The 25,241-nt window shown below is 45.2% G+C and overlaps 1 protein-coding gene across 1 annotated transcript in view; it reads left to right on the top strand.

Moving 5' to 3' along the window:
• The first annotated feature begins 2,563 nt into the window (after positions 1 to 2,563).
• The window catches only part of SEPTIN9 (septin 9), a 421,638-nt gene continuing 398,960 nt past the window's right edge, over positions 2,564 to 25,241 (top strand). Inside the window, exon 1 of the mRNA XM_040330151.1 lies at positions 2,564 to 2,716. Within this exon, the coding sequence (XP_040186085.1) occupies positions 2,695 to 2,716 (22 nt within the window). The 5' untranslated portion in view covers positions 2,564 to 2,694. The remainder of the gene's footprint in view (positions 2,717 to 25,241) is intronic.

Below are 25,241 nucleotides of genomic sequence, written 5' to 3'. Positions count from 1 at the left end.
ATTTTTTAATAATAATAATAATAATAATAATAAAACTACCCCCTATTTTGTAGACGCTATAACTTTTGCGAAAACCAATCAATATACGCTTATTGCGATTTTTACCAAAAATATGTAGATAAATACATATCGGCCTAAACTGAGGAAAAAATTAGTTTTTTTATATATTTTTGGGAGATATTTATTAACAGCTTAAGACCCGGACCATTATGCAGGTAAAGGACCTGGCCCCTTTTTGCAATTCGGCACTGCGTCGCTTTAACTCACAATTGCGCGGTCGTGCGACGTGGCTCCCAAACAGAATTGGCGTCCTTTTTTCCCCACAAATAGAGATTTCTTTTGGTGGTATTTGATCACCTGCGGTTTTTATTTTTTGCGCTATAAACAAAAATAGAGCGACAATTTAGAAAAAATTCAATATTTTTTACTTTTTGCTATAATAAATATCTCCAAAAAATGATATAAAATTTTTTTTTTTTCCTCAGTTTAGGCCGATACGTATTTTTTTTCATTTTTGGTAAAAAAAATCGCAATAAGTGTTTATCGATTGGTTTGCGCATAATTTATAGCGTTTACAAAATAGGGCATAGTTTTATGGCATTTTTATTAATATTTTTTTTTACTACTAATGGTGGCGATCAGCGATTTTTTTCGTGACTGCAAAATTATGGCGGACACGACGGACACTTTTGACACATTTTTGGGACCATTGTCATTTCCACAGTGAAAAGTGCTATAAAAATGCACTGATTACTGTGAAAATGACAATGGCAGTGAAGGGGTTAACCCCTAGGGGGCGCTAAGGGGTTAAGTGTGTCCTATTCTGTATTTCTTAATGTAGGGGGGAGTGGTTGGACGTGTGATGTCACTGATCGTCGTTCCCTATGACAGGGAACAGACGATCAGTGACAAGCCACAGAGAAGAACGCGGAAGGTGTGTTTACACTTACCTCATCCCGTTCTTCAGCTCCTGTGACCCGATCGCGGGACACCGGCGGCGATCGGGTCCGCTGTCACGGAGCTTCCGACCGGGTCGCCACGGCTGGGTTCTTAAAGGGGACGTACATATACGCCCTTGTGCCATTTTGTCAACGTATATCGTTGTGCGGCAATCCTTAAGTGGTTAAAGCAAAAAGTAAAACATACAGGGTCAGATTCAGAAAGACTTACGACGGGCGTATCAGTAGATACAACGTTGTAAGTCCTAATCTGAGCCTGCGCAAATTTAAGCGTATGCTCATAATGAGATACGCTTAAATGTTGCTAAGATACGACCGGCGTAAGGCACTTACACCGTCGTATCTTAGATGCATATTTACACTGGTCGCTAGGTGGCGTTCCCGTTGTTAAAAATGCAAATGAGCAAATACGCAGATTCGCCAGGCCGCCGTATCTGTTTACGTCGTTTGCGTAAGACTTACGGCCGGCGTAACGTTACCCCTGCTATAGTGAGGCGCAGCCAATGTTAAGTATGGACGTCGGGACAGACGTAAGTTACGTCGTTTGCGTAAGTCGATTCACAATTGAGCTGGGCGTAAGTTACGCTCACGTCGCTTTCATTGACAATTAGCGACGTGATTTGGAGCATGCGCACTGGGATTCAGTCGCGGTCGGCGCATGCGCAGTTCGTTCGACGCGGGGACGCGCTTGATTTAAATGATACACGCCCCCTACCCGCCAAATTTGAATTCCGCCGGGTGATTTACGCTACGCCGCCTCAACTTTACAGGCAAGTGCTTTGTGAATAAAGCACTTGCCTGAAAAACTTGCGGCGGTGTAACGTAAATTACATACGTTACGCCGATTTAAAGATCCGCTCTCCTACCTGAATCTGACCCACAGTATTGTTTTTTTTTTCAAAATCGGCGCTCTTTTTTTGTTTATAGCGCACAAAAATAAAAACCGCAGAGGTGATCAAATACCACCCTATCTCTATTTGTGGGGGGAAAAAGGATGTAAATTTTTTTTTTGGGAGACACAACGCACGACCGCGCAATTGTCAGTTAAAGCGACGCAGTGCCGAATCGCAAAAAATGGCCCGGCCAAATTCTCCGGGGCTGAAGTGGTTAAACTGCTTCTTTACCACCCTCCAAACAGCAAGCCAGAGTGGACTGAAGCTATAGTATGTGAGCCGGTACAGTAATCTTTATCAACTGATAAGACGGATAAGATTTCAATGTACTAAACTCAGGCCAAACTAGCAATTCTGATTGGTTTCTGTGAATTACATAACAATCAAATGCGCCCACAAATGGCACTCTACAGACAAGCTGCTAAAATTCGAACATGATTCGACCCTCCGTGCCAATGAACTTCTCCTACAGCAGCAAAACAAACACTCTGTGAATAGGAGAACACTGGACTCATTGTTGCCTTTCTCAATCCTTGTCCTGCTACAGACTTTCCAGCTGTCAAGGGTTAACTCCTTGTGTGCCTGTAGGCTGGCGGCAAAGGGTTAAAGATAGAGCTAGGCGTTAAGGTGCCCGTCATACCCTGTGTCTAGGAGTACGTTGGTGCATTCCATAACTGTGCACAAGTTCATTAAAGGTGTGTTCCTTCCACCAAATGGGAGTGTACTGGTTGTGAGTGAGTGTGTGTCTCTTGTCTGCTCTCCCCATTCTGTATTTGTCTCTCCTGGGAGGTCAGAATTCCCGGAGGATTGCAGTGGGAGAAAGTGCAGAGCAGTGGATTGCCATGAGGAAGTCATCGACCTCAGGTAAGGAGACCTCCATTCTTTGAACCCGTCACCAAAAAAAACCTCAAAAAGTTGTTTCTTTACACTAATGATCCTGTGTGTAATATTCATATTGAGGATTAGTCATTAAAACAAGGGCGGGAGGTGATTTTATACTACAGCCATGATCTTGCAATCGTTTGGGGATGACATTGAAGCTAAAAGAAATCTTTGTTTTTGTATTTGCACCTAATCACGTGTTGTACGCGGTGACTTAAAGCGGAGGTTCACCCATACCTTACACATTTTCCCCTTCGCTTTATGCTCGTTTTGTCTAGGGGAATCGGCTATTTGTTTTAAAATATGATCCGTACTTACCCGTTTACGAGATGCATCTTCTCCGCCACTTCCGGTTATGGGCTGCGGGAATGGGCGTTCCTTCTTGATTGACAGTCTTCCGAGAGGCTTCCGACGGTCGCATCCATCGCGTCACGATTTTCCGAAAGAAGCCGAACGTCGGTGCGCAGGCGCAGTATAGAGCCGCACCGGCGTTCGGCTTCTTTCGGCTACGAGTGACGCGATGGATGCGACGGTCGGAAGCCTCTCGGAAGACTGTCAATCAAGAAGGAACGCCCATTCCCGAAGACCCATACCCGGAAGCGACGGAAGAAGATGCATCTCGAAAACGGGTAAGTACGGATCATATTTTAATACAAATAGCCGATTCCCCTAGACAAAACGAGGATGAAGCTAAGGGAAAAAAAAAAGGAATTGGTTGAACTCCCGCTTTAAGCCCCGTACACACGATCCGAAAATCGTACGAAAAATGACGCTTTTGAAACAATCGTACGATAATCGGATCGTTAGTACAGAGCTTTCGAGAGCCAATCAGGACAGTTCATCCGATATTATTCTATCAGACATGCACGGATTTTTTTTTCGTACGATGCCAGATACATGCATTACAACACATGACATCACTTCAGATTTTTTTATTCTGTCGTACGAGAATTTTCGTGACTGTAGTAAACTCATTAGATTCGACGTGAGATTAGCATACAAAAAAAACTGGACGATCATTCGTCCGATAATCGGATCGTGTGTACCGGGCATTAGGCTCTGATCAGTGGCGTCACTAGGGTTGGTGTCACCCCCCTCTGTCTAGACTGCCCAGCACCAAGCAGGCAGCGCACGGTCACGGGGCACACCCCAAACCAGCCCCTGTAAATGATAGTACAGTGGCAGGTTAGGGTAGTATAGAGTGGTATAGTGGCAGGTTGGTGTAGTGGGGTGGTATAGGACAGGTTAAGGTGGTATAGAGCATGTTGGGGTGATATAGGGTAGTTTGGGGTGGTATAGGGCAAGTTAGGGTTGCAGAGGGCAGGTTGGGGTGGTATAGGGCAAGTTAGGGTGGTATAGTGCAAGTTAGGGTGGCATAGGGCAAGTTGGAATGGCATGGGAAAGGTTGGGGTGGTACAGGGCAAGTTAGGGTGGCATTGGGCAGGTTGGGGTGGTATAGGGCAAGTTATGGTGGCATAGGGCAGATTGGGGTGGTACAGGGCAAGTTAGGGTGGCACAGGGCAAGTTGGGGTGGCATGGGAAAGTTTGGGGTGGTACAGGGCAGGCTGGGGTGGTACAGGGCAGGCTGTGGTGGCACAAGGCAGGCTGGGTGGTACAGGGCAGGCTGGGGTGGTACAGGGCTGTTTGGGGGGGGGGGTACAGGGCAGGCTGGGGTGGTATAGGGCTGTTTGGGGTGGTACAGAGCAGGCTGGGGTGGCACAGAGCAGGCTGGGGTGGTACAGGGCAGGCTGGGATTGCACAGGGCAGGCTGGGCATGTCAGCTAAAAAAAAGAAAAAAAAGAAAAAAGGGATGGTGTCACCCCTCTAGCGGGTGTCACCCGCTGCGGACTGCACACCCTGCACCCCCCTAGCAACGGCTCTGGCTCTGATACCTAGAGCTTTACTTTATGATGGTCGTACATTCTTCGATTTTTATTATCCAACAGATCAAAACGATCGAATCAGCAAACAAATCGAATGGCCATAACTTCCCTTTTTAATCAATTGAGATCAGATTCAATCAGCCAAGGTGCGAAATTGATGGATCAGCAGCAATTAGATATTGATCATAAATTCAATCATATTTCTGATTATGAGATTGCATAAAAACGGATAAGTGATCAACAACTTACTATCGTATCTTCCTATTGTCAATCAGAATCCACTTTCCTATGTGTGTCATGATCTAATCAATATAGATAGGAATAATCAATCAGGAGTCAGTTGGAAAATAAACCGATAATTTATCAAAGTGTGTATGGCCCCCATTAGAAATATCAGTAAAAATAGCTATTCTATTCTGCTACTCGCATGTGGTATATTCTGTGTAAGTGGCGTGTAATTACTGCGCATAACTACTGACCTCGGAGCAAAGAGGAGGGAAAATTACAGATAATAAGGTTCGTCAGCAGGAAATATTACAAAAGAGCTAAAGGGATTCCCTCAGTTCTTTGTAATAATATATTCAATTGTCTTTCTGTATAACTAGTGCTACCTTTATAAAATATCCACAGGCATATTAGAGGGGTTGTAAAAGTTTTTTTCCCCCTAAATAGCTTCCTTTACCTCAGTGCAGTCCTCCTTCACTTACCTCATCCTTCCATTTTGCTTTTAAATGTCCTTATTTCTTCTGAGAAATGCTCACTTCCTGTTCTTCTGTCTGTAATTCACCACCGTAAGGCTGCATTCACACCTCCGCGACAAGATACGCCGCGTACGCGGCGTATTTTGCCGCGAGTGTGTAACTTTTTTTTGTTTTTTTCACAAAGCCTTCCCATTGCTTTGTATGGCCGAACGCCAATGTCGCCTGAAAAAAAGGGTCCGGGACTTTTTTTCAGGCGACAGGCGTACGGCGTCTATGAGATGTGAACTATCTCCATAGACAGCAATGGGAATTCTCCCCTCTAGCGGCACAAGCGTCCGGCGTCTGGCGTTTTGTCGCCTAGATGTGAATGGGCTCTAATGCAAGGCTTTCTCCCTGGTGTGGAGAAAGCCTCTTGAGGGGGGAGGGGGCGAGCAGATAGAGAAAGGAGCTGTGTGTTAGTGGGCGTCCTGACACTCCTGCTCGCCCCCTCAAGAGGCTTTCTCCACACCAGGGAGAAAGCCTCGCATTACGGTGATGAGTTACAGACAGAAGAACAGGAAGTGAGGATTTCTCAGAAGAAATAAGGACATTTAAAAGCAAAATGGAAGGATGGGGTAAGTGAAGGAGGACTGCGCTAAGGTAAAGGAAGCTATTTAGGGAAAAACATTTTTTCCTTTACAACCCCTTTAAAGTGGTTGTATAGTAAAATGTTTAACTTTTACCTACAGGTAAGCCTATAATAAGGCTTACCTGTAGGTAAAAAAAATATCTTCTAAACCTTTACGGTTTAGGAGATATTCCCCTCGCAATGAGCTGCTGACTGCAGCGGCGCATGCGCACAGGGGATTCTCGGCTGAAGGCCCGGCAGAGACCGGACCTTGCCAGAAAGATGTCTCCCGCGCGCATGCGCACCGGGAAATCTCGGCTGAAGGCCCGGCAGACACCGGACCTTGCCGGAGAGATGTCTCCCGCGCCCATGCGCACCAGGGATTCTCGGCTGAAGGCCCGGCAGACACCGGACCTTGCCCCGAAAGATATCTCCCGCGCCCATGCGCACCGGGGATTCTCGGCTGAAGGCCCAGCAGATGCCGGACCTTACCGGAAAGATGTCTCCCGCGCGCATCCACGGGGCTGACGACATCGCGGCTCCAGCCACTCACAGCGCTGGAGCCGCGATACCCGGAAGACACGCCGAGGGAAAATGTCATCTCCTTCAGCGTGGACCGGAAGAGATACCGATGCCTCGTTCTGCGGTGCATACTAACTCATTATGCCTTTTGCCTTACAGGTGGCACAAAAAAAAAAAAACTTTTTGACGATACAACTGCTTTAAATCCAAAATCCAGGCAAAAACAATATTGTCTAATTACAAGAGGCATGTGTATTCTTGAATCTTGGTGCGCTTTGTATCTTTCTTCCAGATCTATGTAGTAATCCAGTGTAAAACTTTTCCTCTGTGTAGGAGCTTCCTGTAATAAAGACCAGTCACCTCTGCTCTCTCTCCTTGCGCAGGGTGACTGGTCTTGTCTCCACCCCCTCCTCTACTTTTTTACTGGCAGATTGTTGTGGGAGGAGCTGCTGGTTTCCGCCCACAGCTCCCTGAACAGACTATGTACAACACAGCGATGATGACTTTTACAAGGTGATATCTGGGTTTGTAAATTTATTTGGTGCTAGTAAAGTCGATTTTTATCCTTTGTGCTGAAGAATATATAATTTTATAGATACACAACCTATCACATTGCTATAATCTTTTTATACATACTATAAACTGAAGGACTTATGAATAAATGGTGGTGGAACCAATCATCTGAGTTTCCATTATTTCTTATGGGGAAATTCACTTTGATATACGAGTGTTTTGAAATACAAGCATACATGGGCGTCCGCTGAAATTTTTTCAGGGGGGGGCTCTTCCGCAGCGGCAATACGCATTTAACCATTTCTTCAAACGCTAGAAGGGGTTAAAAGCACTGTGCTATCGGCCAAATAGCGCAGCTGAAATGATGGTAAAGCGACGCTTTACCAATAACGCAGCCAGCTGGCAGTGTGAAATAGCTCTTGAGATAATTCAGCTTCACTCCATGCCCATATAAATATAGCCTAGAGACTGTACAGACCCCTCTTCAGCACAGATGGACCCCCCTTCAGCAGAGACCCCTCCATTGTGCACAGACCCCCCATTCTGCACAGACCCCTGCATTCAGCACAGATGGACCCCCCCTTCAGCACAGCCCCCTATTAAGCACAGATGGACCCCCATTCAGCACAAACCCCCCCTTCAGCACAGACGGACCCCCCCATCCCATTCAGTACCTCAGATCAGCCATCAGCACGGCATGGGCAAAGCAGGTTCCCTGTGTACACATAAACACTGGAGGGGGAGGTGGCTTCACTCTGCTCACTGTGTCTGTGTGACATCCGGCCCGGGACTGCTCAGACAGCCCACAGCCGCGAGAAATTTCAACACCTTCTCAATTTTCCAGGGGGGGGGGGCAATTGCCCCCCCTTGCCCTATGGAGCGGACGCCCATGCAAGCATATTTCCGGAACGAATTATGTTCGCAATCCAAGGTTTTACTGTATATCAAAACTGTTGCTTGACACCTGCCAAACCAAGAAATGCACAATTAGGGCCCTTTCACACGAGCGGACCTTATAGCCGTATTTCATCCATTCGTTTTCGGATGAAATACGGACATACATGTATCCCTATGGGATAGTGGGTGTCAGCGCTGACACCCGATCTCATCGGTCCCAGCTATGCTTCGTTTCTGCAGATGGAGGAAAATCCTAGCTAGGTCCCTGCAGATCAGGGTGAACACGGACAGGCGGTCCGTGTTTATCCGATCCCCCCATAGAGGAGAGCGGAGATCTGACAGGGCGGTCCCTGAACAGTGTGCGGGGTCCGCCCTGTCATCTGCCGGCTCAGTGGGGATCAACGGAGCGATCTCCGCTGAGCAAGCGGATATTGAAGGAACGGATCCTCACAGGATCCGTAAGTGTGAAAGGGCTCTTAAAAGTATATATTTGCTTTTTTCCTGCCAAGGGATTTGTATACTATTAGCTAGATTCAGGTAGCCGTGCCTAACGTTAGGCAGGCGTAGCGTATCTCATATACGCTACGCCGCCGTAAGTTAGAGAGGCAAGTGCTGTATTCACAAAGCACTTGCGTCCTAAGTTACAGCAGCGTAGCGTAAATGTGCCGGCCTAAGCGCGCCTAATTCAAATTGTGAAGAGGTGGGCGTGTTTTATGCTAATGAATCGTGACCCGACATGATTGACGTTTTTGCGCCGTCCGTGGACATATCCCAAATGCGCATGCTCCAAATTACACCGCAAAGACTTATTGGTTTCGACGTGAACGTAAATTACGCCCAGCCCCATTCACGGACGACTTACGCAAACAACGTAAAAATTTGACGCGGTTCCGACGTCCATACTTAACATTGGCTGTTTTTATTTTGGTGGAATATCTTTAGGCCTGAAAACGCCTTACGTAAACGGCGTATCTTTACTGCGACGGGCAAGCGTACGTTCGTGAATAGGCGTATCTCGCTGATTTACGCATTCTAGGCGTAAATCAGCGTACAGGCCCCTAGCGGCCAGCGTAAATAGACAGCCAAGATACGACGGCGCCGGCGGTCGTATCGTAGCTAGATTTAAGTGTATCTCAACTTGAGAATACACTTAAATATACGACGGCGCAGATTCAGAGTTACGACGGCGTATCTACTGATACGCCGGCGTAACTCTACCTGAATCTGGCTATTAGTTTATCCAGTCCTGTGCACAGGTCTGTCACATAGTACAGCCAGTTTAGTGACCGCACTTTTTTCAACTGCAGTTAGAACAATAAAGATAGGTCATGTCTCCACCCCAAGATTGTGATTGGACAGTAAGGGAGCAGAAACTGAGAGTCCTCTCTATGCTCTATTTTGTTTCCAACGTTTTCATTGTCAACTAACCTGATTGGCTTCAGTTGCTGCCCCTACGAAAGGCAAATCCACTTTGCACTACAAGTACACTGCAAGTGCACTTGAAAGTCCACTGATATCTGTAAATTGCTGTAAATCTGAAGGGAAGCTCTGCTGATTTTATCATCCAATCATGTGCAAGCTAAAATGCAGTTTTTTATTTTCCTTGTATGTCCCCCTCAGATCTACAGAGACTGCATTTCCTTTAGTAAATAAGTTATTTTAATTAAGTTATTTTAATGATTTTTTAAATTAGTATTATTTTATAATCTGCCTAGAAAGACAGCTTTAAGGCTAGGGCTCCATTGGTGATATTTAAATGATCAACTGAACTATTTAATTGCTATAGCATAATTTAATCCTATGGGTGATGACATCACACACTCCACCTTGTCCAATCAGAGAATGCTTTGCATTCACTGAGAAAATTCAGTGTTCTCTGAACGGCACCTATGCCGAGCAGTCAACCTCCTGGGTTCAAAATGCAGCAGGGCAGCCTCTTGGCACAACCCATGGGAACAAGTGGAGATCACTGGAATTATGGTGCCTAATACAATGAATTGCAGCTTCTAAAGGGATCCCACAGATATGGTATATACATAGTAACATTGGTCAGTAACATAGTACAGCTGGATCAATGTAAAAATATCTGTACCTGGAATTTTTCTTTAAATAATACATTTTTATAGCGTTCTATACATCAAGCCAAAAAATGGGACATCTGAGGAAAAAAGAGAGACAGAGAGATTTAGTTCTAAATGAGGGAAAGTCCCTCCAAATAAGTGTCAGCTGGGATCTATAGGGGACCCCAGCACAACAAACTTCCCAGCACAGGTGCAGACACAAAAGTCGGCTCCCTTGAGGACACCGAAGGCTCGTCACCCAGCCCTCCTGTCACACAGAGATCTCCCCCAGCAGATACAACCCCCCCCCCCCCCCCGCACTGATCGCCCTGTCTATGCTGCTGGTAGAGGGAGCCCAAGCGGCCATGGACGAATACTCAGAGGGCAGCTTTCAACGTGACTGTGGACTCAATGGGGCAGATCCTCAAAGAAATTACGCCGGCGTATCTGTTGATACGCCGCGTAATTTCAAATTTTGCGCGTCGTATCTTTGTTTTGGTATCCACCAAACAAGATACGTGTTAGATCCGACAGGCGTACGCCTTAGTACGCCGTCGGATCTAAGATGCAATTTTCCGACGGCCGCTGGGTGGCGTTCACGTCGTAATCCGCTTTGAGTATGCAAATTAGCTATTTCCGACGATCCACGAACGTACCAGCAGCCGTCGCATTCTTTTACGTTATTTCCGTTCGGCTTTTTCCGGGCGTCTAATTAAAGCTGCTATCTGGTGGCGTACTCAATGTTAAGTATGGCCGCCGTTCCCGCGTATAATTTTGAAAATTTTACTTTGTTTGCGTAAATCGTCCGTGAATGGGGCTGAAAACAATGACGTCCTTGCGACGTCATTTGGAGCAATGCACCCTGGGAGTTTTGACGGACGGGGCATGCGCAGTTGGTTCGGCGCGGGGACGCGCTTCATTTAAATTAAACACGCTCCCTACTCGCCGCATTTGAATTCCGCGCCCTTACGCCGCGAGAGATACACTACGCATATCTCAGATACGCTGCGCCGGTGCAGATCTTTGTGGATCTGCCCCAATGTTTCCCACCAGAGGAGTACTACAGTGAGGAAAAAAAGTGTTTGATCCCCTGCTGATTTTGTATGTTTGCCCACTGACACAGAAATGATCAGTCTAATTTTATTGGTAGGTTTATTTTAACAATGGGAGACGTTTCTTTGCACACATCTCAAGAGGGATTTTGTCCCACTCCTCTTTGCAGATCCTCTCCAAATCATTATGGTGTTATGGGTGAAGTTTGGTAACTCAAACTTTCAGCTTCCTCCACAAATTTCCTATAGAATTAAGGTCTGGAGACTGGCTAGGCCACTCTAGGACCATAGTGTACTTCTTCTTAAACCACTCCTTTGTTGCCTTGGCCGTGTGTTTTGGGTCATTGTCATGCTGGAATACCCATCCACTGCCCATTTTTAATGCCCTGGCTGAGAGAAGGGGGTTGTCACCAAAGATTTGACGGTACATGGCCCCATCCATTGTTCCTTTGATGCAGTGAAGTTGTCCTGTCCCCTTTGCAGAAAAACACACCCAAATCATAATGTTTCCACCTCAATGTTTGACGGTGCGGATGGTGTTCTTGGGGGTCATAGGCAGCATTCCCCCTCCTCCAAACACTAGTTGATGCCAAAGAGCTTGATTTTGGTCTCATCTGACCAAAACACTTTCACCCAGTTTTCCTCTGAATCTTCAGACGGGCTTGTGCCATGAGGTGAGATCTTGCATGGAACCCCAGACCAAGGGAAATTGACAGTTATTTTGTGCTTCTTCCATTTGCAAATAATCACACCAAGCTGCTTGGCGATGGTCTTGTACCCATTCCAGCCTTGTGTAGGTCTACAATCTTGTCCTTGGACAGCTCTTTGGTCTTGGCCATAGTGGAGAGTTTGGAATCTGATTGATTCCTTCTGTGGACAGGTGTTTTTTATAAAGGTAACAAGCTGAGATTAGCTAGGTAATCTCAGCTTGTTACATGTATAGAAGACACCTGGGAGCCAGAAATCTTGCTGATTGATAGTGGATCAAATACTTATTACACTCATTGAAATGCGTTTTTCTGGATATTTTTGTTGTTATTCTGTCTCTCACTGTTAAAATAAACCAACTTCCTCACTGACTACAGCAACCAGGTGCACAGGATAAGGTGGCACAACCAGACCATGCTGCCCAGGATCAAGTACCTGCACTCCATCGACCTCGCTCTGCCCCTCAGTGAGTGAGACAGCCACATCTTCTCTGTAAACTGGTCCATCTCCCCTAGAACCAGGGACCCCATTTCCAGGTCATGCTGGCTGGCAGGGCTGCCCTATGGTGCCAGAATAGGGGAGGGGGGCAGTGAAATCCAAATCCCCAACCACTTGATAGGGTTTTGTGTGTGCAGCAGTACAAGCACTGGGTGGCTGAAGGCCCAGGAATTTACAGTGGTACCACCAGCGTAGGATGGTTAGGCAACAGTACCAGTGCAGGGTGGCACAGCACTACCAATGTGGGATGGCTGGAGCAGGGGTGGGGTAGCAGTACCAGCACGGGGTGACTAGAGGATTGGAGGGGGCTAGCAGTACCAGCATGGAGTCGCTGGAGAAATGTGGTGGAATAGCAGTACCAAGGTGGGGTATCTGGAGAATGGGGGTGGGCGTGGGCTAGCAGTTCCAACATGGGGTGGCTGGAGTACAGGGGGGTACAGCAGTACCAGGATGAACGATGGAGGTGGGGGGCTTCCAAAATGCACCTTTGCCTATGTAGACAAAGATTCTTGCACCAGCCCTACCAGCACCCCTTTGTAAATGCTAATATACCTTCTCCCCAGCATAGGTGGTACTAGCCACAAGAGTATGCACTGCTTAGCTCCTCATCACTCTCTTCTCCATTGGCCTGAACAGAAGTGTTCAGTAGAGCCAGACCTGTTCATGGTTCCGGAGGGCAGTCTGAGGCCTCGTACACACGATAGGTTAACCAGAGGACAACGGTCTGATGGACCGTTTTCATCGGTCCAAACCGATCGTGTGTGGGCCCCATGGGTTATTTAACCATAGGTTAAAAAAAGCCAACTTGCTTTAAATTTAACCTATGGATTCCTAACCGATGGGAAAAAAAACGATCGTTTGTAGGCACGTCCATCGGTTAAAAATCCATGCATGCTCAGAATCAAGTCGACGCATGCTTGGAAGCATTGAACTTCGTTTTTTCAGCACGTCGTTGTGTTTTACATCACCGCGCTCTGACACGATCGGTTTTTTAACCAATGGTGTGCAGGCACGACGGACCATCAGTCAGCTTCATCGGTTAACGTATGACAACGGTCCATCAGACCGTTCTCATCGCATGGACTGATCGTGTGTACGAGGCTTTACTGTACTTGTATAGCTGACCACCCTTGTATGTATGTGAGCCTTTAGTTTATTTGCCCGTCTATGATAGACATTTGTTTTACTTTCCTTTCACTCAAAAGTAAACCTGTCAAATCTGAGAAATTCAGACATAACGTATGCCGAAAAATATATAAGCAGAGGTTACATTCAATGAAAACAGCATGTCAAAACAATCAGTAGATCCAGGGATAAAGAAAGCTGATGCTACAAGTAAAACATTAGTTTTTTTGGTAAAATCTGAGCTTGACCCCACCTCTTCCATCTTCCTATTGGGCCATAAATGTGATTGTCAGCCTCAGTGACTAATAGGCTTGGCAGATGGAAGAGGCAGATTCAAGCTCAACTTTCTCAGCAGTCTGGCTTTGCACGTTAACTAAAGCTGGCTGCATCTCTAGATCCACGGATTGTTTTGATATGAGATTATCACTGAAGCTAACCTCTGCTTAAGTATTTTTTTCGAGCATGTGATCAGTTTCATAGCTCAGATTTCTGATATGTTTGCTTTAAAGGGGTTGTAAAGGTTTGTATTTTATTTTCTAAATAGATTCCTTTGAGCTAGTGCATTGTTGGTTCACTTACCTTTTTCTTTGATTTCCCTTCTAAATGTTTTTTTCCTTTGTCTGAATTTCTCACTTTTCCACCATCATCCGAGCCGCTCTGGCTGGGGGTTAGTCAGATGGTCCAACTTATGTTAGTTTCTGAGCTACCAACATAGGAGTTACGACGGCGTATCTCCAGATACGCCGTCGTAACTCTGAGTGTGAGGCGTCACATCTCCGCGCCTGATTCATAGAATCAGATACGCCTCAGTTGCCTAGATACGAGCGGCATAAGTCTCTTACGCCGTCGTATCTTAGGGTGCATATTTACGCTGGCCGCTAGGGGCGCTTCCGTATATTTCCACGTAGAATATGCAAATTAGCTAGATACGCCGATTCACGAACGTATGTGCGCCTGGCGTATCAAGATACGCCGTTTACGTAAGGCGTCGGACCGGCGTAAAGTTACCCCTCATAAAGCAGGGGTAAGTCATGTTGGGTATGGATGTCGAAAACGTCCGAACAGCGTCGTATTTTACGTCGTTTGCGTAAGTCGTCCGTGAATGGGGCTGGGCGTAGGTTACGTTCACGTCGCCTAAGCATTGAGCGGGCGTAATTTACTTTGAAAATTCGACGTGATACTGAGCATGCGCCGTTCGATAAGAGTGTCATTTACGTGGGGTCACAAAACATTTACATACAACACGCCCCCTACCAGCCTAGTTTGAATTAGGCGGGCTTACGCCGTGTCAGATACACTACGCCGCAGTAACTTAGAACGCAAGTTGTTTCTGAATACAGGACCTGCCTCTCTATGTTACGACGGCGTAGTGTATCTGAGATACGCTACGCCCGCCTATAGATAGGCACTTTTATGAGAATCTGGGCCATAGTCACAGAATTCAAATTTTAAAGGCCTGATTTTTCAAAGGTTGCTATTTATCTTATCCGTTAGTTAAAGGTTTCGTCCTCTTCATTTAATAAACTTCAGGAAGATGAACAAGCTTCATAATTCCTTTGATTCTCAGTCTGCTTCATTGTATTGTTGGAAAGTGATGGGGAAGGACAACTAAGGGTTTCCTCAGACAATACAGAAATACATTTTTGAGGCCGGACAGCAGTGGGCTTCTTCAGACAGGACAGCAATTGATTTTCTAGGGTGGGACAGCAATGGGCTTCCTCAGACAGGACAGCAATGGGTTTTCTGGGGTGGGGCAGCAATGGTCTTCCTCAGATAGGACAAAACTGGGTTTCCTGAGGTGGCACAGCAGTGGGCTTCCTCAGAGTGGGCAGTTATGGGTTTTCTAAAGCAGAAACGTAATGGGCTTCCTTGAGACAGGACAGCAACAAGTTACTCTGGGGTAGAACTGCAATAAGTTTCTTGATGCAGGATAGTGATGAATTCCTAAGTAAGGTCAGCAGTGGGCTTCCTGAGGCAGAAGAACAAAGGGTATTCTGAAGCAGAATAGCAATGCTTTTCTTGAGGCAGGGTAGCAGTGGGTTTCCCATGAAAGAGCAGCAGTAGGTTTCCTGAGACGAAAAAGTAATGAGTTACATTGGGGAAGGACTGCAATTCATTTCTTGAGGCAGGACATTTATGGATTTTCTAAGGAAGTACAGCAGAACAGTGAATATCCCAAAGCAGGACAGTAATGTTTTTTTAAAGGCAAATTAACGATGGGGTATTCTGTGGTAGAACACCCGTGGGTGTTTTGTAAGAGCCTTATTTCTTTCCTTCCACTGAAAGTCGATTCATCTATGGCTTCTAGCAATGGGCTTCTTGAGGCTAAAAAACAATGGGCTTCCTGAGGCAGGACAGCAATGGCTTTCCAGGGGAGGGATAGCAGTACGTTTTCAGAGGTAGGGCAACAATGGGTTACCCTATAGTGAAACATCAGTGAGTATCTCAAGGCAGGACAGCAATGGGTTTTCTGAGGCAGGACAGTAATGGGTTTTCTGAGGCAGGACAGTAATGGGTTTTCTGAGGCAGGACAGTAATGGGTTTTCTGAGGCAGGACAGCAATGGGTTTTCTGAGGCAGGACAGTAATGGGTTTTCTGAGGCAGGACAGTAATGGGTTTTCTGAGGCAGGACAGTAATGGGTTTTCTGAGGCAGGACAGTAATGGGTTTTCTGAGGCAGGACAGTAATGGGTTTTCTGAGGCAGGACAGTAATGGGTTTTCTGAGGCAGGACAGTAATGGGTTTTCTGAGGCAGGACAGTAATGGGTTTTCTGAGGCAGGACAGTAATGGGTTTTCTGAGGCAGGACAGCAATGGGTTTTCTGAGGCAGGACAGTAATGGGTTTCCTGAGGAAGAACAGCAAACAAGTTTTCTACGAAGGAAAGCTAATTTCATTTGAGACAGGACAGCAATATCTTTCCTAAAGCAATGTGCATCTTAAGCAATTTCCATTTCTTTTTAATGAAATACTTTAGACAGCTTTACATTAGCTAGTACCTGTAAAAATAAACACCTTTGTAGGGGGAAGTCATTTCTAAAACGCATGCTGCAGCTATATGAAAGTGGAAACACAATTGCTGTTAAATGTTAACCTGAGGTAAAATGTGATCCTAGAGGTAAAATCAAATGAAAGGTTTATGACTGGCTGTAAAAAACTGCAGTTATCTCAGGAACCTTGTATTGTTTGCATTACAGAACTTAAAGATATGAGAAATCATATACTATGGGCATTGAAAAGAATTTCTTTGCACTTTGAACTAATGTCAAGGCAAAATGAAAAGAAAAGAACATACATATCTTGTACATCTTCCATTTCCCATGTTTTATTCATTTAAACACACTGAAAGTACAAAAAATACTGTTTATGTGCCATAAATATAGCGTGCTCCTGCCTTCTTTTAAAAGGTAGGGCTCTGATGCGAGGAGGTGACTGTGTGATTGGGGACTCTGTGATGGGGGACTTTGTAATTGGGGGGCACAGTATTTTACATACAGTATCTCACAAAAGTGAGTACACCACTCACATTTTTGTAAATATTTTATTATATCTTTTAAAGCGGAGCTCCACCCTACAGTGGAACTTACGCTCATCGGAACCCTCCCCCCCTCCGGTGTCACATTTGACACCTTTCAGGGGGGTGCAGATACCTGTCAAAGGCAGGTATTTGCACCCACTTCCGGGAGTCCTCTCTGCGGGGACTCTGCGCGGAGTACGTCACTTCCCGGCCCCGCCCGCTGTGTTCTGGGAAACACTCGGCTCCCAGAACATAACAGGGACCAGTCAGGACGGCGCTGCGCGACTCGCACATGCGCCGTAGGGAATTGGGCAGTGAAGCCGGAGCGCTTCACTTCCTGATTCCCTCATCAAAGGATGGCGGTGGGGGCATCAGAGTGATGAGCGATCACTCGTCCTCTGCTGCCAACGTTGCTGGACTCAAGGACAGGTAAGTGTCCTAATATTAAAAAGTCAGCAGCTGCAGTATTTGTAGCTGCTGGCTTTTAATATTATTTTCCGGCGGAGATCCGCTTTAATGTGACAACACTGAAGAAATGACACTTTGCTACAATGTAAAGTAGTGAGTGTACAGCTTGTATAATAGTGTAAATTTGCTGTCCCCTCAAAATAACTCAACACACAGCCATTATTGTCTAAACCGCCGGCAACAAAAGTGAGTACACCTCTAAGTGAAAATGTTCAAATCGGGTCCAAAGTGTCAATATTTTTTGTGGCCACCATTATTTTCCAACACTCTCTTGGGCATGGAGTTCACCAGAGTTCACAGGTTGCCACTTGAATCTTCTTCCACTCCTCCATGATGACATCACGGAGCTGATGGATATTAGAGACATTGCGCTCCTCCACCTTCCATTTGAGGATGCTCCACAGATGATCAATAGGGTTTAGGTCTGGAGACATGCTTGGCCAGTTCATCACCTCTACCCTCAGCTTTTTTATCAAGGCAGTGGTCATCTTGGAGGTGTGTTTGGGGTCGCTATCATGTTGGAATACTGCCCTGCAGCCCAGTCTCCAAAGGGAGGGAATCATGCTCTGCTTCAGTATGTCACAGTACATGTTGGCATTCATGGTTCCCTCAATGAACTGTAGCTTCCCAGTGTTGGCAGCACTCATGCAGCCCCAGACCATGACACTCCCACCACCATGCTTGACTGTAGGCAAGACACACTTGTCTTTGTACTCCTCACCTGGTTGCCACCACACACGCTTGACACCATCTGAACCAAATAAGTTTATCTTGGTCTCATCAGACCACAGGACATGGTTCCACTAATCCATGTCCTTAGTCTGCTTGTCTTCAGCAAACTATTTGCAGGCTTTCTTGTGCATTATCGTCCCAGAAGAGACATGCAGACCAATTTGATGCAGTGTGCAGCATTTGGTCTGAGCACTGACAGGCTGACCCCCCCCCCCCACCCCTTCAACCTCTGCAGAAATCCTGGCAGCACTCACATCTATTTTCCAAGGACAATCTCTGGATATGACGCTAAGCACATGCACTCAACTTCTTTGGTCGACCAAGGCCTGTTCTGAGTGGAACCTGTTCTGTTAAACCGCTGTATGGTCTTGGCCACCGTGCTACAGCTCAGTTTCGGGGTCTTGCCAATCTTCTTATAGCCTAGTCCTTCTTTATGTAGAGCAACAATTATTTTCTGATCCTCAGAGAGTTTTTTGCGATGAGGTGCCAAGTTGAAACTACCAGTGACCAGTATGAGAGAGTGAGAGCTATAAGACCAAATTTAATACACCTGCTCCCCCTTCACACCAGAGACCTTGTAACACTAATGACTCACATGACACCAGGGAGGGAAAATGGCTAATTGGGCCCAATTTGGTCATTTTCACTTAGGGGTGTACTTTTGTTGCCAGCGGTTTAGACATTAATGGCTGTGTGTTGAGTTATTTTGAGGGGACAGCACATTTACACTGTTATACAAGCTGTACACTCACTACTTTACACTGTAGCAAAGTGTACCGTATTTTCCGGCGTATAAGACGACTTTTGGCATGTAAAAAAATGCCTTAAAATTCAGGGGTTGTCTTATACGCCGGGTACCTGTGTGTTCAGGCTGCGGGCATCCATTATTCAAAAGCCACGCTCCTCCATGCTGTTCCGTGATAGGCGGAACACTCATTTTCCCAGCAGAGCCTCTGTTTCAGTGTTCCACCTATCACGGATGCCTTATCATCCTCGGACGAGAGGACATCCGTGATAGGCGGAACACTGAACAGAGGCTCTGCTGGGAAAATGAGTGTTCCGCCTATCACGGAACAGCATGGAGGGGGAGGAGGCGCGGCTTTTGAATAATGGACGCAAATGGTACGAACAGGAGAAGGTAGGGAGATTGTGACAGTGATTGTGGCAATGGCACAGTGGGGCAGCATGTGTAATGGCACAGTGGGGCAGCATGTGTAATGGCACAGTGAGGCATGTGTAATGGCACAGTGAGGCATGTGTAATGGCACAGTGAGGCATGTGTAATGGCACAGTGAGGCATGAGTGAGGCATGTGTAATGGCACAGTGAGGCATGTGTAATGGCACAGTGAGGCATGTGTAATGGCACAGTGAGGCATGAGTGAGGCATGTGTAATGGCACAGTGAGGCATGTGTAATGGCACAGTGAGGCATGTGTAATGGCACAGTGAGGCATGTGTAATGGCACAGTGAGGCATGTGTAATGGCACAGTGAGGCATGTGTAATGGCACAGTGAGGCATGTGTAATGGCACAGTGAGATCTGAAAAAAAGCCTGTTTCTGTCAGCGGTTGTTCCTGTCAGACTAGTAGGAAGGGGGTAGTCTTATATGGCGAGTATATCCCAAAACCAAAATTTTAGCTGGAAAATTAGGGGGTCGTCTTATACGCCCAGTCGTCTTATACGCCGGCAAATACGGTAATTTCTTCAGTGTCACGTGAAAGGATATAATACAATATTTACAAATATGTGAGGGGTGTACTCACTTTTGTGAGATACTGTAACTACACATTATTCAATTGGCCCAATGTGTGGGTTAAATTCCGATGTGCACTAGACAATCTCTAAGGATGGAATTTTACAAATGTTACAGGTCCCCTTTAAATACTGTACACGGTACCCTTCGCATAACAGTGGGTTTAGAGACTGTTTTTTCTAAAGCCCCTTACTGGAAGAACAGAATATTTTCACATTTTCCAAAAGGTCCCCAAGCTCCATTTTTAGATACTAATGCATTCTTTCCAGCGCTTATGATTTTACAGAATTCACATTTTCCTTTTAAAATTCTTACCTGGGAAAAGATTGTTTTTGAGACTCAGCCAGCTGCCCTTTGCACAAAGGATTTTACTGGCCTTCAGATTTCTCCGGCTCACAGTCCAGAATTGTCTTGCTCAGAGATGCGCGTTTATACTAAAGTAATCGTTGAGAAAAACCTCTCCAGATGAACTATTGCAGATTCTTATCGTCTCTTGCTATCAATTATCTGATGTAAAACATAACCATAACCATTAACAGACTGACTGCTAACTGGGAGGATCTGCTTTCATTATCATCACCTGGCCAGTCTCTGAGCTGTAGTAAAAAAAATGGGCAGCACAAGCCTAAAGTCTCCTACACACAATCGGATTTCCACCGGACAAATCTGTGGAATTTTGTGCAAAGGGCATTGACTGTGAACTTGGTATTGCATACAGACGGCAGAACTTTCTTAGCCAACATACACAAAACTGTGTGTTTTTTCAGCTCTTTAGCGCCACCCTTTGGGCAACTTCTGCTAATGTTGTGCTATGGCTAGCATTAGTTCGGAGCATGCGTGTTTGTACTTTGGATCTTTTTTCCAATGGACTTGTGTACACAGGATCGCATAATCCGACGGCACACATTTGTTGTCGGAAAATTTCAAAGCATGCTATAAAACATTTGTTTGGAAATTCCAACAACAATGGTCTGATGAAGCATACAAACGGTCTGATTTTCCAACTAAACCCTGCTATCACACGTTGTTCGTCCCCTGGAAGAAGTACGTTTTTTACGAAACGGACGTAGGGCGGAGCGGCGCGCTGTCGTCACCCAAGAAGCTCCAAACTTTCCCCCAGTGGACGGGTGTCTATGAATTTGTGTTCCGGCTGACCCCTTTTGATTTAAGGCGATCTTTTAACTGCATTTCTGTAAGTGCATTACCATTTTTTACTAAACCTTTTTACTCATTTATTACACTATGTGGATCTATTATTATTATTTTTACATGGTGGGCACTGTTGCCGGTGGAATCACTTGTGAATGAGACCTAATTCGATCATATAACTCTGAACCACGTGACTAGGAGTGACTACCCTTTACATGCTGTTTATGATCCCCTGTAATAAGGGATCGTGGAGATCTCTATTCCATTCTAAACAGGAAAAAAAGTTTGGGTTTAAAAGATACTATGGGGTAGGTTTATGAAGAATTTGTATAGCTTTTTGCCCAGTAAGTGTACATGTACATTTGTTCTGTGTGAATGCAGCAAACAATAAAAGTAGATAATGTAAATAGACTATATCTTGTGCTGTTTTATTGTAAACTAGCTGAATACCTGGCGTTGCCCGGTCTTCCTATCTTAACCTTTTGGGGAGGAAAATCATAGTAATATAAATATACCCATCTTTTATATAAGGGTGTAGGTAAGGGTTAATTTAACTGTCATATATTTTTATTTGGCATATAAGTAATATGTGTACCAGGTATTATTGAAATATCTCCAGGCGTACAGAAGTTATGTGGGAACATACATTTCCCATTGATTTGCATGGGACTTTAAACAAAAACCCTGACCCTCACAAATGGGGGTAGTTAAGGGATAAATTAACTATCCTATAGTTTAAGTGGACATATAAGTAACATGTGACCAAGTGTTATCGAAATATGTACAGCCGTTTGGAAGTTATGAAGTAACATGTATTTCCCATAGAGTTGAATGGGACTTTAAAGAAAAACCCCGACCATGGCAAATGGGGGTGGGTAAGGGTAAAACCACCTATCCTATGTTTGTTGCTGACATATAAGTAACATGTGTGCCAAGTTTCATGTTAATATCTTTAGCCGTTTGGACGTGATGCTGGAACATACATACATACACACACACACACACACGTTGAGTTTTATATATATAGATCATTGATTTTAAACAGAAAGTACCACATTTGGCCTTTAGTTGGAGCAAAGTATCATAGGGATTTCTCAAAATGCTTTACTCCATCTGGTGGCCAAATGCAGTATTTCTTTATCATACACAGAGTTCGGCAAATATTTATTACCTACTGGGTTATACTTCGTCTTCAGGTGAATGGACACTGGTAGACCAAAGGTCTTTAGACAGGACGTGGTCCCCTATATAACTCCTCCCAGTTTTCATTCACCTTGAGATGAAGTATAACCCAGTAGGTAATGAATATTAGCCCAACTCTGTGTCCCATCATGTATTCAAAGAAAAGTACAGGTAAGTATGATGAAAAAAATATATTTTTCCATTTAAAATCATTCAATTACAATCGAACAGCACAGGATATATGCTGTTTTCATTCCAATCTTTTTATCTATTTGCACAGAAGGAATGTACACGCTCTTTCATTTGGTGAATGGCTAAAAAAAAAAAAGATAAATCAACACACTTATGGGCAATGACTTTTTTTTTTAAATGTCTAAGAATGTGTTTAGTAAATTATTGTCTAAAACTTTGAGAACACCTTCATTTTTCTTTTAGCAAAATCATTTAGTGTTGAGCAAATGCTTCCCAAGATCCTTGCTAGCCTCTAGAGCAGCCTTCCTCAACCTTTTTTACCCATGGGGAACCCTTTAATTCATTTTCAAGTCTCGAAGAACCCCTGCTAAAATCAATTAATTGTTGGTCAGTGGGTATGTAATGTATCGCAAACCCCGCAGGAGCTGCTGATATTTTGCCTGGGTCTTCCCCACTTTTTCCCTGCAGCCAGGCACAATGTAGAAATACACAGCCAGGTGCCCACAAACTTCCGCTCGTTGTCTTCAATAATCAGTCTAGGGCAGGGGTGGGCAATCTCGGCCCTCCAGCTGTGGTGAAACTGCAAATCCCATCATAGTTACATAGTTAGTCAGGTTGAAAAAAGACATAAGTCCATCCAGTTCAACCACAAAAAAAATAAACAAACAAACTAAAAAACACAGTACAATCCCATACACCAAACTCTGTACCCACAGTTGATCCAGAGGAAGGCAAAACCCCCCAGCAGAGCATGATCCAATTTGCTACAGCAGGGGAAAAAATTCCTTCCTGATCCCCCGAGAGGCAATCGGATTTACCCTGGATCAACTTTACCTACAAATCTTAGTACTCAGTTATATTATGTACATTTAGGAAATAATCCAGGCCTTTCTTAAAGCAATCTACTGAGCTGGCCAGAACCACCTCTGGAGGGAGTCTATTCCACATTTTCACATCTCTTTTCCTGTAGACTTAAAGAGTGCCCCCTTGTCCTCAGTGTTGACCGTAAAGTGAATAACTCAAACCAAGTTCACTATATGGACCCCTTATATATTTGTACATGTTGATTATATCCCCCCTTATTCTCCTCTTCTCAAGAGTGAATAAATTCAGTTCCTCTAATCTTTCCTCATAGCTGAGCTCCTCCATGCCTCTTATCAGTTTGGTTGCCCTTCTCTGCACTTTCTCCAGTTCCCCAATATCCTTTTTGAGAACTGGGGCCCAAAACTGGACTGCATATTCCAGATGAGGTCTTACTAATGATTTATACAGGGGAAAAATGATATCTCTCTCTCTGGAGTCCATACCTCTCTTAATACAAGAAAGGACTTTGCTCGCTTTGGAAACCGCAGCTTGGCATTGCATGCCATTATTGAGCTTATGATCAACTAAAACCCCCAGATCCTTCTCCACTACAGATCCCCCCCCCAGTTGTACTCCCCCTAGGAGTCATGCCTGTGATTGTCAGGGTCTTGCAATGTCTCATGGGACTTGTAGTTTCAAAACAGCTGGAGGGCCGAGTTCGCCCTCGCCTGGTCTAGGGGTTTTGTTTTTGTTGTTTTATTTTTGGAGAACTTAGATAGGGAAGTGGATTTAGTGGGATACTCCAAGAAATAGAACTATTCACAATTGAGGGCACATAACTGATCTCCCAGGTTAAGCTCTGGTGAAGTCCTAGCTGATAGCAGATAGCTGACTTCTGAATTCTAATCCTAGCACCTACCTAGGAGAGTGCTACCGGCAAAATGCCCATTACATTGGTGGTTTGTGAGAAGAATGCCACCCTTACAGTGGTGGTCAAAATGCAACATCTACAAACAGCTAAAAAGATCTTTGGTTTTATGCATTAACTCCAAAACTATGGAGGTACCATGGTGGGTCAATCAGCCACAGCTCAAGGAACCCCTATTAACCTCTAGAGCAGTGGTTCTCAACCTGGGGGTCAGGATTTGCCAGGGGTCACCGAATCCTGGGATGTTCCTGAAGCCCGCACCACTCTTCCAGCCTTTTTGCAGCCGTCCAGCTGGGCTGTTCCTGGAGCCCACGGCTGCCACTCAGCCTCTTCACAGCCGCCCATTTCGTTCCCGACATGGGTGGGGGTCAGAGACTAGAGGTCAGCTGACTGATGAGGAATGTGAAGTGGGAGGGGCTGGAGGAGACCCCACCTCCCGATTTTGGCATAGGTGTTACTGCTGCGAGACACCACAAAGCTGGAGACACAGAGAGTCAAACCTCGTACACACTATCAGTCCATCCGATGAAAACGGTCTGAAGGACAGTTGTCTTAGATTAACCGATGAAGCTGACTGATGGTCCGTCACGCGTACACACCATAGGTTAAATAACCGATCGTGTCAGAACGCGGTGACGTAAAACACAACGACGTGCTGAAAAAAACTAAGTTCAATGCTTCTAAGCATGCGTCAACTTGATTCTGCACATGCACGGGTTTTTAACTGATGGTTTTGCATACTAACGATCGGTTTTGACCTATCGGTTAGCAATCCATCGGTTACATTTTAAAGCAAGTTTGCTTTTTTTTAACCGAAGGTTAAATAACCTATGGCGCCCACACACGATCGGTTTGGACTGATTAAAATGATCCATCAGACCGTTTTCATTGGTTTAACCTATCGTGTGTACGAGCCTTAACACTACCTGTGATTAGAGTTGCCCTTAAAAGTCCCCACTACAGTTCTCAGATCAGCAGATGACCTTGATCAAGAGCAATTAAGTTGGCCGATCAGAACTCTCCCCAATATTGCCACTCATCCCAACTACTGTCATGCCACGTACACACGATAATTTTTCGGCTTGTAAAAAACAACGTTTTTCAGCTTCATTAAAACGACGTTGCCCACACACGATCGTTAAAAACAAAATGCTCTAGCAAAACGCGGTGACGTACAACACGTACTACGGCACTATAAAGGGGAAGTTCCATTCAAACG

Source organism: Rana temporaria, chromosome 12 (genome assembly GCF_905171775.1).
Source record: "Rana temporaria chromosome 12, aRanTem1.1, whole genome shotgun sequence".
NCBI lineage: Eukaryota > Metazoa > Chordata > Amphibia > Anura > Ranidae > Rana > Rana temporaria.
Note: the sequence above shows the minus strand (reverse complement) of the source record. Positions and strands in the feature narration are given on the sequence as shown.